Genomic DNA, 16,533 nt, shown 5'->3' with positions numbered 1-16,533 from the left:
AGGGGTAGGCTTTCGGACAAACTTTAAACAAAAGTTCAGATTTAATCACCATAAACGTGATCCAGTCTGAACCTTTGGTAAAAGTGTCAATCAAGGCCAGACATTTTGAAAACATACACTGCCATCTCTCAGATATTTTATAATCCACCAGAAGTCCCCATAGGTTTCTTTATTGAGATAATTTGATTTGGCTAAACGTGGGCCGTGCCGATCGTGGCCAGTCTCCCCTACAATGAAGAATTAGAGTAACTATTCGTCACTCTTTTCGGCAGCGTCGGTACTTGTTATATATCCCAACCCGACCCTAGAAGTGAAGTTAGGTTAATCCTAATGAAATATACCAAAATAAGATGAAAATATAATACTTTAGAAACAAGATTATGGAAACTACAGAAGAAAATCATGGAAAGCAGACCGCGTAGAACGCATTATGTTTAATACATAACCTAGCCACTCTACATATTTAATATTTAATAAAAATATACTTCCATCGTAGGTTTTTCTCAATGAAACTAAAGTAATTATTACTTAAGGTAGATAGACATATCGCATTTTCTCAGATCATACAGATCAGGAACTTGAGCGTCGTTGGGATATTTATAAAGTACCACAGCGTTTTTTGTCGTCTGATAATAAGCTGACTATGCTTTTTTATGTTCCATTATGTTGGTCAATTGATACTTACACAGCAAAAGTTATTCAAGCCTTGTGACATCGATTCGCTACTTTTATTTTTTTTTTCTCTCTATTTATTATCCAGTTTTATACGTTTCGTTGGTTATTTACGTTTTGTTTTAAATAATACAACGGTTTTGTTTTATATGATTCTTGACGTAGGGCTATAAAACTTTTTTTTCTGCATACTGACTGACAGTCTGCGCTACGCAATTACCAATCTCCTGATTCGATGGCCTCAACCAAAAACGCAAACCGTGGTTGGAAGAAAATCATTGACACTTCCAGTGTTATTTCCCAGATTTCTCCAGGTACCCATTTAGAGCTGGGTTGACTCTGGCTGAGCTTACAGAGTCACATCACACTTTTGGACTCCTTAGCTTGCCAAATCTACCCCGGATATCGTGGCCGGCGGGATGAAAACTTTCTAACAGCAAACCAGTGAAGATGGCAAGTCTCCGAAGCTATAAAAAGACTGGCAAATAATCAGATAACACAACGTGAATTAATGATTTTTCTAGTGTTCGTCACTAGGGGTAGGCTTTCAGACAAACATTGAACAAAATTCCAGATTTAATCACCATGAAACGTGATCCAATCTGATATTTTTGGTAAAAGTATCAATCAAGGCTAGACATTTTAATAAAACACTACCATCTGCCAGAGCTTTTATAGTCCACCAGAAGTCTCCATAGGTTTTTATGTTGAGATTATTTGATTTGGTACCAATCTCCTGATTCAGTGCCCTCGACCTAAAGTGCAACCCGTGATTGGAAGCAAATCACCGGACGCTTCTGGTGCTATTTCCCAGATTTCTCCAGATACCCATTTAAAGCTAGGTCGACTCCGGCTGAGCTTATGGAGTTATACCATTGACCCCTGTACCAAATCAAATAGCCAGTGACACCAGGACTCGAGCTCTAGGCCTATAGTTATGCAACAATTAAATTTAAGCGTAATGAGCTGGAAGGGAGTGGCAGACACAACTATGCGAATGATAACGCTACGCACGATATTAAAACAGGAATTTAATCCAACAACTGCTTTTTCAATGGAAATAAAGAGTGATGTTAACGCCTAACATGAAATAAAATTATCTTACATAATGAAGGGACTCCTTTCCAGCTCAACATCTCGCTCTCTAAGATAAACTTAGAATTACTGTCTCAACTCTTCAAGAATGGATGCTTTAGCATAAGATTCATGTTATGCAAATATTAGCCTTGTCCTATCACTATCTTCAAGAAGGAAATTTATTTAGTATTATATCCATTAAACAATAAAACTTTTATTTCAACTGGTTAGAACACGGTCAGTAAATAACGTACTTGCACTTACCATCGGGGTATATTTGTTCTGTTTTAAATAATTTCTGGAACAATCTAGTCAAAGCTTTGCGTAAGAAGTAGGGGCTTTGAGATGGAGTCAACCCTCAACGTATGGAATGATCTCTTCAGAATTTTTAATTTTAATGAATTTTTGACGTCTTGTGAGAAAGGAACTTAGAACTTTTCACCTTTTTGATAATAATCAGACTATACCCACTCATTTGCTGATTCGTAACTTCCTGTCTAGAGGCTTTCACAGCATATTTTTACACTGAATTAATGAAAAAAAAGCGGATCGTTGTAAGAAAAATAGAAAATAATAAACAAATTTATTTTGGGGCTTCAACCCAAATTTAGTTTTTGAGGTTTTGAACCTCAAAAATAATAGTCCTATTGATAATCCAAATTTAAGACGAATAAATAATATTATCGATGAATAGATAACACTCAAAACAAACAAAAAGGAAAACGAATCATTGTGTTCAATAGAATTAAGACAGATACTTTAAAAGATGAATAATGATTCTTAACACGAACCTAAATTAAAACGAATAAATATCCAAACTTGAGCCACCCATTTGCTGAGAGATGAGTCTCCCCCCTTCAGGAAGATTCTGTAATCTCTTATAGGGATTCAATACCTTAAAGTAAGGCCGTGTCTAGGATTTTTGTTCTGAGGTCATTTTTGTTCGAGAAAGGCTTTATGAAAAGTTTAAAAAAGCATCAAAATTTGTTCTATACATTTATGCTACGTTTTTGTGAGTTGAACAAGATTTATGGGGGGGGGTTCGAAAATTGTACCCCTCTTCCTCCGACATCATAAGGTTATTTAACCTCTTCTGTTTTGTGCTGGAGATAGAGATATTCAGATTCAATGAGCTTAAATCATTGGAAAAAGTTAATTTTAGTTTTTCGATTAAACAAAGCAGGTTTTTTTTTAATTCAGGAAAGGGCAGTCTCGAAAAATTTTCTAGGATACATGCAAGGAGTCTTACAGAGTCCATGCAAGGAGGATACATTGAGGAGGATACATGGAAGGAGGTTCCTTGTAGCGCTAACTGGTGTAATTAAAAACATTGCTAAAACAAGGGAAGTAAAATTTCATTTTTTTTTTTTTTAGTGAAATTTCATAGTCAAACCACACATTTTCAATAGTTCTTGATGTTGATTAAATAAAAAAAAATAGTTTTTTTAACTGAAAGTAAGGAATGACATTAAACCTAAAACGAACAGATATTACTTCGTATATGAAAAGGGTTGTTCCCTCCTCAACGCCCCGCTCTTTACGCTAAATTTTGACTCTTTCTCTCAACTCTAGTTTTCAAATCAGTAAAAAACTTTACTGTAAAGAGCTGAATGTTGAGGAGGGAAAATCCCCTTTCATATACGGAGTAATTTCTGTTCGTTTTAAGTTTCAATATCGTTCCTTACTTTCAGTTAAAAAAGCTTGCTTTTTTTTATTTAATTTCTGAGCGTTTTCAAATTAATGCATGTTTTGATTTTCTCTCATGATGATTTTCATTCATAAGGCTCTCAGCTCATGAATATTTGAAATGAAATTTGCATATTAGTTTAATTTTTTTGGCTAAATGGCTTTCGCATAGTTTTGATCGGACGATTTTTAGAAAAAAAAGGAGTGGGGGAGGAGATCTAGTTGCCATCCAATTTTTCAGTTACTTAAAAAGGCAACTAGAACTTTTAATTTTTTACAAACGTTTTTATTGTTAAAAATATACGTAACTTATGAATTGATTTACGATATGAGGGGTTTTGCCCCCTCGTCAATACGTTGCTCTTTACACTAAAGCTTAAATTGTGTCCCATTTCCTTAAGAATGACCCCTGAATCAAAAAGGCCGTAGAATAAATTTTTGAAACTACTAAAAATGCTTTAGCGTAAAGAGCGAGGTATTAGAAGGAGGTGAACCCCTCACATGTGTAATAATTTCTGTTCGTTTTAAGTTTTAATGCTGCTCCTTACTTTCATTTGAAAAAACTTTTTCATATTTATTTTTTCATTTTTTTAAATGCAAAAAAACTGCGCCCCTTCATGGAAATAATCTCCCCCCATGACAAATTCCTCCATAGAAAGATACCATCCACATTGCCCCCTCCCCTCAACCCCTCTACCCCAACATAAAAAATCCCCCTGAAAACGTCTGTACAAGTCCCAATAACTATTACTATATGTGAACACTGGTCAAAGTTTGTAACTTGCAGCCCCTCCTGCGGGGACTGTGGGGAGTAAGTAGTTCCCAAAGACATAGTTCTTGAGTCTTTTGACTTTGTTGAATAAAATGGCTATCTCAGAATTTTGAGCCGGTAACTTTGAGGGGAAAATGAGCGAGGATGGGGGCCTAGATCCCCTCCAATTATTTTGGTCACTTAAAAAGGTCACTAGAACTTTTAATTTCCGTCAGACTGAGTCATCTCGTAAAATTCTAGGACCACTTGGTCGATACCATCCTCCCAGGGGGAAAAATAAAAACAAATAAACAAGCATCCGTTATCTTTCTTGGGGCAAAAAATACAAGATTCCACATTTTTGAAGATAGGAGCTTGAAACTTCTTCAAGTATGTGGTTCTCTGATACTCTGAATCTGATGTTGTGATTTTCATTAAGATTCTATTATTTTAGGGGCTGTTTCCCCCTTTTTTCGAAAATAAGGCAAATATTCTTCTATCACTTTTAAGGGGTGCTTCCCCCTATTTTTTAAAATAAGGCAAATTTTCTCAGGCTCTTAACTTTTGATGGGTAAGACTAAACTTAATGAAACTTATATATTTCAAATCAGCATTAAAGTTCAATTTTTTATGTAACTATTGGTATCAAAATTCCGTTTTTTAGAGTTTTGGTTACTATTGAGCCGGGCCGCTCCTTACTGCAGTTTCTTACCACGAACTGTTTGACTAGTCCCTTGGGAGAATTTGCTTATGGACCCTTTGTTTTTGAGACTATGAACCGACATTAAATCTCGCAAAATGAGTTTAAGGCATTGAACCCCCTAAATAAAAACAAATCTTAACAAGAGAGTTATATCTGAAAGCAAGAAAGGTGCAATATTTTGGTACAAGTAACTGGTATTGAGTTGTAAAATAAATGATGAAAGCAATACCTTCTCCAGTTAACAAACCAACAAATTCAGCATGAATAAACAGGTCAGTCATGACAAAGCATCTGACATCTTCCAACTCTTGGAGGAGGCTGCCATCTCGGATTGATCCACTAAATTTTGCGTCCTAAAATAAAATGAGTCATAACTTACTGATGGTTTCTTGCCATATTGCCAGTATAGTAAGATGCCAGAATATAAACAACTGGATTAAGTGCTCCCTCAATGCTTAACCGATGAAAATTCATTTAACTGTATAAAAATCTTATTTCTTCAAAATTTTAATCTAAATTCTCAATTAGAATCATTAAGTGTTAAATTCTAAAATATTTTAACAATGTTGGAAAAATTTATTTGATGATTTAAATAATGAGCACCCTGAAATCCAGAAAATCTAGGTTCTGAATAGTTACTTCGATAATAGTCTATTGTTGGAAAATCCTTCAGGGGGTATGTGCTCCATAAATTATTTAACCTTCCTCCCATAGATTCTTAGAAATACTCATTATTGGATAAGTAATTTAATTGAAGTAGGGCCTTTTTGGAATTTTCATTAAGGAAATTGAAAAAAAACAACCAATTTCTTTCATAGATTTTTGAAAATACATCTTCATTCCTAAATTTGTATGAATTGGCGTCGTCATTGGTAAATAATGTTATTAAAATAAATATTCTTAGTCGAAAATATGTACATCAGTGCAAAAGAGGCTCGTCACAATATGTGCTGTATAACTAACTCTTTGATTACTAACTGACGAAGCTTCTGATTTCTATATAATATTAACCATAAAAAGAAAAATAGTTTAAGAAAAAATAAAAAAAATTATGTTAAAACCTAAAACGAATAGAATTTATTTTCCATATAAGAGAGGCTGTGGCCCCTCCTCTTTAATGCCCGAACTGCCCTATGCTCCATTATGATATGGCTCCCTTCTAGCTAAAGTTCAATTATCTAATAGATACTAAGTCATCTCTCCGTATATTTTCGTGTTCTCTGTAAAAGCTGACGACAAACGCTCAGCAAGAACGTTTGAGAATGAAACACTCAACATTCCAACACTCAACACAGGTTGGAAAGTCTTATTTTTGAAAGAAGGGTTTTCTTTCTTCAGAAAGAAAATTTAAAAACCACAAATTCCCCCCACCCCTGATACTGGAAAATACACCACCCTCTAGATTTTCATTAATTAAACTACTGGCCAACACAAATTCATGTAAGTTTCGTGGTTATATTTGCCTCAAGGGTCAACACTCTTCGAGGAAGATGGCTTTAGGGTAAGTGGGTATGAACCCTATCTTCCAAAAAGACCATACGTAGCTTCATCCCCCGTGCTAATTTTTTCTAGATTTTACTTAGCAGAAATTGAAGACCGAATGTAAAATTCGCTTCCTTTGGAACAAGGAGGCAAATTCCCAAACGCTCTGACGAACAACCTGCTTCATCTTCAAAAAGGAGAAACAATAGGAAAACAATGTTTGAAACCACTATTTTTATCACTACAAATTGATCGAAAACTATCCAATATGAGGAGGCTTTTCCAGCAAAACCACAAAGGTAGAAAGACTATGTTGACACATAAGCTGCTCTGATTAGTCAAAATAGGCATTTAAAACATTTTGATCGATGTTATGTCTAGGATATTGGAAGGTGCAGTGATGACAGAAACAGTGGTCAGGTATGGTTTTAAAGCCTGGGCGCTTCGAAAAACGGAGGAGAATTTGATAGGTGCTTTCCAGAGAAATTGCCTACAGATTGTTTTGAATACCCGACTGACCGTATTGTTTTGAATACCCGACTGACCGTAGCTTAAACAACAAGCTCTGCGAAAATTGTCGGTCAATCGTATTTCAAGAGATTTAATAATAAAAGGGCTGGGATGGCTAGAACATGTTCTGCAGATTAAGGATGGTGGATTAGCCAAGATCGTCATTGTCGGGCAACCGTCTAGGGCCGAACCGAAAAGCAGGTCACCCCCGAATGGGGTGGAGGGCAATCTGCATTTAATGAAAACTATATCAAATAATGTAGTATTACAGTCCTTGACAGTAAAAAGAAAGGAAGAAAGCAACCAAAGGCGCATAGGAAATAAGAAAATTCAAAAACAAAAAGTTAATTTAGATTATCAACCTATTGAAACATAGTATTATTTATTACTTCTTGATAGATTAGCTTTGCCACACGGCCTTGAAAAATCATGTACACCATTTTATTTTTCATGAATTTTCTGATATTTTTAAAATAGCGGTCGAAAACTAGACCTACGATGCCTGGGCAACGTGAAGAGTATTGCGGCAACCTTTGGCTGGCTTCGCCAACAAAGTGTTGCTACAGCAACACTTTGGTTTTGTTTCCTCGCAATCGATCAGTAATCACATGATGAAAGGCTATTCCTCAGCGTTGAAAAAACAACAACAAAATAGTATCGAAAGAAGGGACTAAATTGACTTTGCAGCCAGTTGAACTATATCCTTTTCAATTGTAGACATCGTGACGGATGAAAACTCGGAACAATATCTTATATAATCTACTTGATATTATAAAGCTATCCCTAACTTTTCAGGATCAAAATATTATAGATGACATTCTATTAATTATTACGAAACTATCTCATTGTTTTACATTCTCGTTTGTGCTTGTTCCTTCACTATCGGCTAAATGATGAAGTTGTCAGCCTATCGAAGTTTTTAAAACAGTAAGTTCAAACAAGAACGCAATCAGTTATCACATGACCAAAGGCTATTTCTCAACGTTTAAAAAAACAACAACTACAAAATAATATCGAAAAAAGGGACTAAATTGACTTTGCAGCCAGTGGAACTTTATCCTTTTCAATTGTAGAAATTGTGACAAATGAAAACTTGGAACAATATCTTATGTAATCTAGTTGGTACTATAAAGCTATCCGTAACTTTTCAGGATTAAAATACCATAGGTGACACTAATTATTACGAAACTATCCCATTGTTTTACGCTATCGTTTGTATCCGTTGCGTGAACCCTTAATTCTGTCATATTTAAAGAGATCGAATACAATGTGCACCAATTTTCCCCAATTTCTACCCCAAAGTGAACAGATTCTTACTTACAAGTCCCTCTCCCGTGATAGACATATAGTTAACTGGAAACAAATAAATGGATACACTAACTAGCAAAAGTTGCAAACCCCTCATCGCGAAGATGATTGTAGCCCAACAGCCGATTATTACTTACAAGTCCCCTACATGTCTTATCACTGGAACCAAATTGGCCTAACCATCAAATACACCGGAAACAAATAATAGGTAAACCAACTAGCGAAAGTGGCAAACCCCTCATTGCCGAAGATGATTATCAGCAAACAGCCGTTTCTCGCCCGAAGTGAACCGATTCTTACTTATAAGTCCCTCTCCCGTGAAAGGCATCAAGTTCACCGGATACAAATAAATGGGTACACCAACTAGCATAGTTGCAAACCCCTCATCGCTGAAGTTGACTGTAGCCTAACAGCAGATTATTATTTACAAGTCCCCGATATGTCTTACCACTGGAACCAAATTGGTTTTACCATCAAATACACTGGAAACAAATAATAGATACACCAACTAGCAAAAGCTGCTAACCCCTCATTGCCGAATGTGATGTCTCAATCTATATCGGCCTCGATTTTGTTTCAGTGTGTACCTTACTACTGAAGTTGTTAACCCCTTGGAACCTTCAAACTGGTATACCTCATGAAGGAATTTTTATACCAAAAAATTGATGTCATATACTTTGATCAGCTCCTCAAGAGCTATCGATTGCCGTCGAAAAAAAAAAATTTATCTGTCTTAGTTCAAAAGTTGATTTTTTTTTTACCACTTAGAAAGGAGCAAAGGATAAGCTCCAATTTCTTTAGCAATACCATTTCTCTACCGCTATCCCAAGTCCGAAAAACCGAATGATAAACTCAGCTGAAATCAGGAACAGAAATGGGTAGAAACAATAGATGGTAGCACTTTTGAACCCGTGGGAAAATGTCACATTTTTGCTTCTGTAAATTTTTCTATTGTCACTCAAAGAATATATATATTGGCTGTAGGGCCGGGTAACTGCCGTATATATTTAACCCTTATAGATTTTAGTCCATCTTCAATTTGAAAGTGGTGCCTGCCTGCTTGACTGCTAGAATGGAGTTTTCCACTCGAAAGCAGAAACATGGTTTGATGAAACGAAAGCTTGGCTGCACAACTTCAGATACTCCTCTCTGACATAGGCTATAACACTCCACTTCACTCCGCACACCATAGGCTCTGGCTCGTGGACAAGCAAAAACCATCCTTTTTGGCCCCAGGCAAGAGTTCTGCGGAACTTTCCAAAATGTAATGTCATATACATCAATCCGGCCTGAGATCCACACTTTCTGTAAAAGCCGCACAGGTTAAACCCTTACCAGTTTCCAGGAATAAGCTGAGATCGGCGGCATAAGAAAAGAAAAAAAACAAAAAAAAACGGGACAAAACCAAAGTGTTGCTCTCGCGACACAATTAAACCAAAGAAACAAATAGTTTCAACTGAAAGAAAGGAGCAACATTAAAAGTTAAAACGAACAGTAATGATTACGCTTATAAAAGGGGCTGCCCCCTCCTTAACAACTCGCTCTGTATGATAAAGTGTTTTATTACTTTAAAATGTAGAGTTGTGACAAAGAGTTAAACTTTAGTGTAAAGAGTGAGGTTTTGATGAAGGGCAACCCCTTTCATATACGAAACAGTCTCTGTTTGTTTTGAGTTTTAATGTCGCTCCTTACTTTCAGTTGAAAGAACTTGTTTTATTGTTGTTTTTTTTTGTATGTGAAGGTTCAGAACACCTGTATAGTGTAGAAATGAAACTAAGTAAAGGAACCTTGGCATATTCCTCATTTCTTTTTCTTCTTTGATTATGTGGAAGACCTAATGCACATTCTCCATGAAATTCTAGACCAACAATTTCGTTTGCCGCATGTTTGCATGTTATTCCACGCAAATTAAAGGTCCTGTGTCAATTCTAAATTCTTGGTTCAACCTGCCTAAGACCATAGGTAGGCGTGTGTGTGCTTACCTTTCATACCAGGCAATCTAACGGTCCTATGTCAATTTTAAATTCTTGGTCAACCTGCCTGAGATAACAAACAAGCACTGGTCCAGTAAGAGAGTCATACTTACTCCCGGTGTTTACCCGTGCCATTTAACCAAACACTGGGAAAACTATAGGTTCTATGACTATCTCAGTTCTATGATTGTCTACCTTAGTTTTTCTACCCTAGGAATAACGCAAGGACGGATAATAGATAGACTTATCTATTAACAAATGAACTAACATTATTTTATACAGATCAATGGGTTAATGCCAGATTTGCCTCTCACTCAATCGGACTATTTGTTATGTTTTTTTTTTTTTTGCAATTAGCCATGGCTTGATGCCCACAAGTACTCGATTCTAATTCAAATTAAATTCAATAAATTCAATAACAATTTTGTTATGAACCAAGAGGGTGAATTCTGTCAATAACAATAATTAACTTACCGCCAAAAAGGTCTCCGATAAAACAGAAAAACAGATGATTGTAATTAGAAATGACTTCATTGATCCTATTCTTTCCTCCGTTAAATACTTTTTGAATGAAGGTATAATCCAGAACTATATATAGGAAATGATAAGATAATTTTCTTTTGGGATTGATGACACACATTGGATTAGAAAAAGAAATATAGATATTCAAAAAAAAAATGATGACTAACTTGACTCACAATGGGGTTTTCGCACAAAGAGGAAAAGTCAAAGTACTAAGGTCGTCTCGATAGAAGTGAGGGGAAATTGGCAAATGAATCAGCAAAGAAGCGAGTAAATAGTTAAGTGCAAGAGACATTTGTCGATTTCTAATGCGACATAATGATCTTTTCAATTACTGATAAGAATTTCATCACCAAAACAAATATTTACCTTTTTCTTTTTATATTGTTAATTTATACTTCACTTTTTTTTTAAAGAGATTTGATTTTAAGTTTATTTTAATAAGATAAGATGTGGATGGATTTAGCTAAGGTAATCTGGATGTAAGACACGCATCAAGTTACACGACTTGATTTTTTAGCAATATAAAAAAAAAATGAAATATTAAGTATGAGTTTCCGGACTGTTATTTAAGAACCAAGGCCATCAAATTAAAATTTAAGGTAGGCCTGTCCTAGGTCTGTTCATACCTGAAATACAAAAAAAATGAGATATCAAGTTCGAGTTTCCTGACTGTTATTTAAGAACCAAGGCCATCAAATTAAAATTTGAAATAGGCCTGTCCTAAGTCTGTTCATACCTGAAACAGATTATTTTGAAGATTTTTCTTTTGGCTATCTGAAAATTATGAATTTTTAGGGTAGTACCACATTTTTATCGGTGCTGTCACAATGAAAAAAAAATGGATTTGACATAGCGTTGTCTTCTTAAGAATTCAGACATTAACTTTTTGTTGACTCTCCGTGACAACTAGACACCATGACATCTAGACAATTTGACAACTAGACAGTATGACAACTCCATGATACCATGTTTAATGAAAAGCTATGTCTTCTTAAGCTGTTTGGCTTCATATATTTATAGTTCGATTTTTTGCTCATTTTAATTCACATTTCTGTTTTAATTTGGTGCCCGCTTCTATTAAAACTGCAAACTCCGCGTGAAAATCTTGTTCTATTAAAAAAATTGTAAGATGGGGAAAAATGGGGAAAAAATAAATTTCCCCATTTTTCCTCATTTATAAAATGTTTTTTCCAACCCTGCAGTAGGACAGTAGATTGATACTCTGTTTTGGACAACTGGTCCTAAGGTTGGATTGCAGGTACCACAGGGTTGGACGACATGCTTGCTTCCTATCCCTGTAAAAAAGACGTGTGTTTATGCGATTTTTTTTATTAGTTTCTGCTTAACCAGTTCAAAGGATTTCATTTTCACTATTCTTGGCACCAATAGTGATTTCATATAACAATAGTGATAAGTGTATATATTATGTAGTGATAACTTCGTCACCGAGCCCTGGCAATTGGCACGCGGCATGCTTCTGTATACGGATTCTCATTGTCGCTTATCTTCGAAACGCGGACAGTTTGGGCCTGTTCTTGATGTCATGTCGGTCAAACGGACCTTAAATGAGAAGAAGTGCCTTTGTAAAATCACGTTTTTTTTACTGGAGCTTTAACTTCTGCCTTAGCTTTTGTTTGTCATTATAAAAGACATATTGCCGAACCTTTGTTTTTTTTTAATTGCTCAGGCGGTGGGATAAAAACTTTTTTTTCTTCCAGTGAATTAGCTAGTTCAGGTTTTTGGTTTTTGATCCAAAACCCAATCATCATCGATATCATTTTCAATTTGTTTGGTCCGTTTTACCTCGGCTTGTCTTTCTTCATTGTGAAATACATATCGCCAAACCTTTTTTTTTTTCAACAAAGGTATGGTAGGCATTGATGACTTTATCCTTGTCAAAATCACAAACCCAATCGTCATCGCTATCATTTTCAATTTTGGCACGTCTTGATTCTCGCTGTCCAGGTTTATTTTCATTGACTCGCTCACATGCTCGGTGTTGTATATCTTCTAACCAAATGTGTCTTTGCTCTTCAATTTCATTATTGACGCGCCATCTCTTTTCTTCGAACTGCGTGTGTATTTTCTCTTCATTTTCATTTTTGACACGCTTTAATACTCATTTTCGTATATTTCCTAACCGTGTGTGTATTTGCTTTCTTATACTACGCATGACATGATATAAGAAATCGCTTATAAATTGTTAAAAATAACTCTTTAATATTTGACTAATAATAAAAGCTCTTTCATATTTGCAAGATTTGTAGAAAATTAACTTTGCAGATTTTAATCCAAAAAATGAGGAAATTTCAAAGACTATTTGCACAAATAGGAACAACAGATTTCGGTTCTTTTCCATTTTCTCTATCACTCCATATTAATCACATTTTCAATAATACAATCTACAGCTACCCCTGCAAACAAGACTGTAACCACGATTAACGAGGCACTTCTTTTCAAACACAATTATAAACAGGAGAGAGCACTTGGTTTTTTCTAAGTTAGAATAGTTAGAGATGAATTTCCAAGAATCAGGCAGCTAAGTAAGTTAAATATGGCACCATACCCCAGGAAAGCAACTATTCAAAGGATAGTTTTAATATCTGTCAATATCACTTTCAGTTACTATATGTCGTGGTAGTTTTTTGCTAGGTTTCAGCTATCTCTAAAACCATGATACCTTCTATATAATAGTTGCAAAGATTTCGAATTGAGGTTAACTTTTGTATAACATTATTACAGTTGAATATAAGTTTTTAATAGTAAAGGGCTTTTTACTGTTTGTAATATTCAGTCTTAATCACATTCTGTTTTAAAATCTTTTCAAAAGATGGTGTGTTGCATCATCATGCAAATAATAATTTATTTTAATATTTCAGTTACTATGGGCTCGAGTTCATTCTTTACTATATAACCATAAGGAATCAGGCAGTCAAGTCAAATACACCCAAGAGAAGCAGAATTACAAGAGATGCATGTATTATATTATCTTATTAGAAGATACATGTGTTGCACCATGTTGCATAAGATAAATAATTTTAATTTTTCAGTTACTATGGGCTCGAGTTCATTCTTTACTATATAGCCATAAGGAATCAGGCAGTCAAGTCAAATACACCCAAGAGAAGCAGAATTACAAGAGATGCATGTATTATATTATCTTATTAGAAGATACATGTGTTGCACCATGTTGCATAAGATAACTTATTTTAATTTTTCAGTTACTTCGATTAGAGTTCGTTCTTTATTATCTTAGCTTTCAGTTACTATTTGCAATGATCTTTTCTTTTCTAGGACCTTCTGTAATTAAAAAACAACATTTAAAATAAAATCAATATTTCAAAAAACTGTATTTTCATACAATAAATAATGAATGTCATCATAATTGTGATAAAACGATTTGACTTCAAAATTAAATGTTACGACGTTAGGACCCGAAGGTTTTTTGAAAACAAAATAAAAAGACTTTGGGTTCTAATGAAGGCTTTTAAAGCAGAAATTAAAGAAGTTGAATTAAAGTTTAGTGAAAAATCAAACAAGTTAATCGATCCTTATGTTTTATATGTGAAACTAATTGAAACTAAATTATACCGTTACCTATTTCAAAGGGCAGTGCAGAAGTATGGGGGCGATAATGTCATTCGTATCTATATGGCTGACTCCACTATGTGGAATGGTAGTCGTAGTGTACGTTCCATCGCACTTCCTCTCTGTTCTAAAATCTTTCGCTTCAAAACTTCAAATAAAGATCATCCGGAAGAGGAATTTGAGGGAGAACTAAGAGCCGCAGTGCTTCTATTAACCTGCATTGGAAATTTGTTTTACTTTGGGTAAAATTAAAGAAGGAAATTTACATCAAGACAATTTTTTTCTGCAATTGGCCATGACTTGACTTTTCCCACAACTATTCCCTTTTCAATTCAAAAATCAATTGAAAAGGGAATAGTTGTGGGAAAAGTCAAGTCATGGCCAATTGTAGAAAAAGCCAAGACAGTTTGTTCAATTAAATGGGCATCAAGTGCAAGGTTATATTTTACCCCTTTGATTGCCGGTTGTTACTGTCTCCCACTTATGCTACACCTCTCATGCATGTCACTCCACAGTGCCGTACTAGAGTCAACCTGTTGAGGTTCTACCTTGCCTTTTGAACTTTTACAGTGAACTCTCTCTTAACATAATCATGTAAATGATCCGGATCGTGAATCACCCGAAAAGTCATTTATTTATTTGCACATAAATATGCTAGTTTCTATTATATCATTTTAGTAATTATACTGACGAGGATCGCTGCATTTGAGATCGAAATATCTGTACTAAAACCTGTTTATTTTCCTTGTCTAAATAAATAGATTTATCCCAATTTGAAAATTCATTTAACCCATCCTTGTCCATCTACGGTATCTGCTGTTATTGGCGCCGATTGTTTAAACTGATTTTTTAAGATCTATCGTAACCACAGATTGTGTTGAACTTGAATCCTTCGGCACCGAAGAAGAGCCCATTCTCCACTGTACTGTGGCAAGTTTTAACATAAATACGCCATTCAATTTCTGGTGTTTAAAATATGAAAAAAATGTTTAAAAAATTGTCCCATAAAATTGTGGTACATTTGAGTTTTTCATTACCTCTATTATTTGTATGAGTCAAATTGATTGTTTCTGTAATCGCTGCAGAGGGAAAAAGGAAAAAAAGATGTCATTGATGCAGAATATCGTGCTTGCAGCCACTTTTCTTGTTTTTCAAACTAATAGATTTTACCTCGTTATTCAAGCCAAGGAGCTGTATATTTCCTGTATAGGGGTTTCAGGAAAGATGATTCTGATAGTGTACTTTGTGTTTCGATCCGATTCTGTTTTTAAGAATTATTGGCTATTTTGTTTTTTACTATTGGACGGGATTGTCTCTTACAATGTTGATAGCTACCACTACCACTCGGATGACAAGGGTTTTCTAGTCGTGTACTTTGTGTTTTATCTGGCACTAATTAAGGAGTTTTAGGATATTGTTTTGGTTAACATGGGACTTGTTTCGTCTCTTAGCAGGTTGCAGCTACCGCTGCAACCACGATTTTACTGGAAAGGGCTTAAAAAGCTCCTTGATTTTATTTTAATTTAATATTTCAGTTATGGTGAGCATAGAATTAATTCCTTAACATAAAATAATACACAAATTTTGTCCCTAGATTTGCTTCATGATTCATTCTTTACTATAATTAAACAAAATGCAGTTTTTCATAAAAATTGATTTTATTCTTAAAATAAACTGTCTAATTACAAAATGTTCATGAATAAATCAGTCTCCTTTAAAGTGAGCTATTAAGTAGCTCTCTATGATGTTCCAGTACCCCGCTAGCTGAGGAAAAAATCGAAAAAAATGCTGTTGATCTAGAATATCCTGGTTGCAGCCGCTTTTCTTGTTTTCCATGCCAATAGATTTTCCTCCCTTTTCAAGCCAGGGGACGGCAATTTTCCTATATGGGGGCTTCGGAGAAGGCGATTCTAACAGCAATAGTGTACTTCATGCTATGGGTTAGTATATTTCTAACCCATAGTAGGAGTTATGGGTTATTATATTTCTTGGTACAGGTTGCTAGATACCACTACAACCCAGATCTTTTTGTAATGATATCAATGAAACTTACATGAATGCCATTTGTAAAGAGCTATATCGATCATCATTAAACATCTCTTTATGATGTTCCAGTGCCCCTAAAAAACCGGAGTAAAATATACTGTCGATGCAGAATATCTTGGCTGCTGCCACTTTTCTTGTTTTTCAAGCCTATAGATCTGCCTCATTATTCACGCCAAGGGATGGTAAGTTACCTATAAAGGGGCTTCGGACAT

General features: G+C 35.0%; 1 protein-coding gene across 1 annotated transcript in view; it reads right to left on the bottom strand.

Annotated features, from left to right (window-relative positions):
• LOC136024736 (transforming growth factor-beta-induced protein ig-h3-like) overlaps nt 1-10,768 on the bottom strand; it is a 37,593-nt gene extending 26,825 nt beyond the window's left edge. Inside the window, exons 1-2 of the mRNA XM_065700169.1 lie at nt 10,637-10,768; nt 5,119-5,242 (exon numbers count right to left, since the gene is read on the bottom strand). Of these exons, the coding sequence (XP_065556241.1) occupies nt 5,119-5,242; nt 10,637-10,696 (184 nt within the window). The 5' untranslated portion in view covers nt 10,697-10,768. The remainder of the gene's footprint in view (nt 1-5,118; nt 5,243-10,636) is intronic.
• Between the last annotated feature and the right edge of the window lie 5,765 nt (nt 10,769-16,533).

This window comes from Artemia franciscana, chromosome 3 (genome assembly GCF_032884065.1).
Source record: "Artemia franciscana chromosome 3, ASM3288406v1, whole genome shotgun sequence".
NCBI classification, from domain to species: domain Eukaryota; kingdom Metazoa; phylum Arthropoda; class Branchiopoda; order Anostraca; family Artemiidae; genus Artemia; species Artemia franciscana.
Note: the sequence above shows the minus strand (reverse complement) of the source record. Positions and strands in the feature narration are given on the sequence as shown.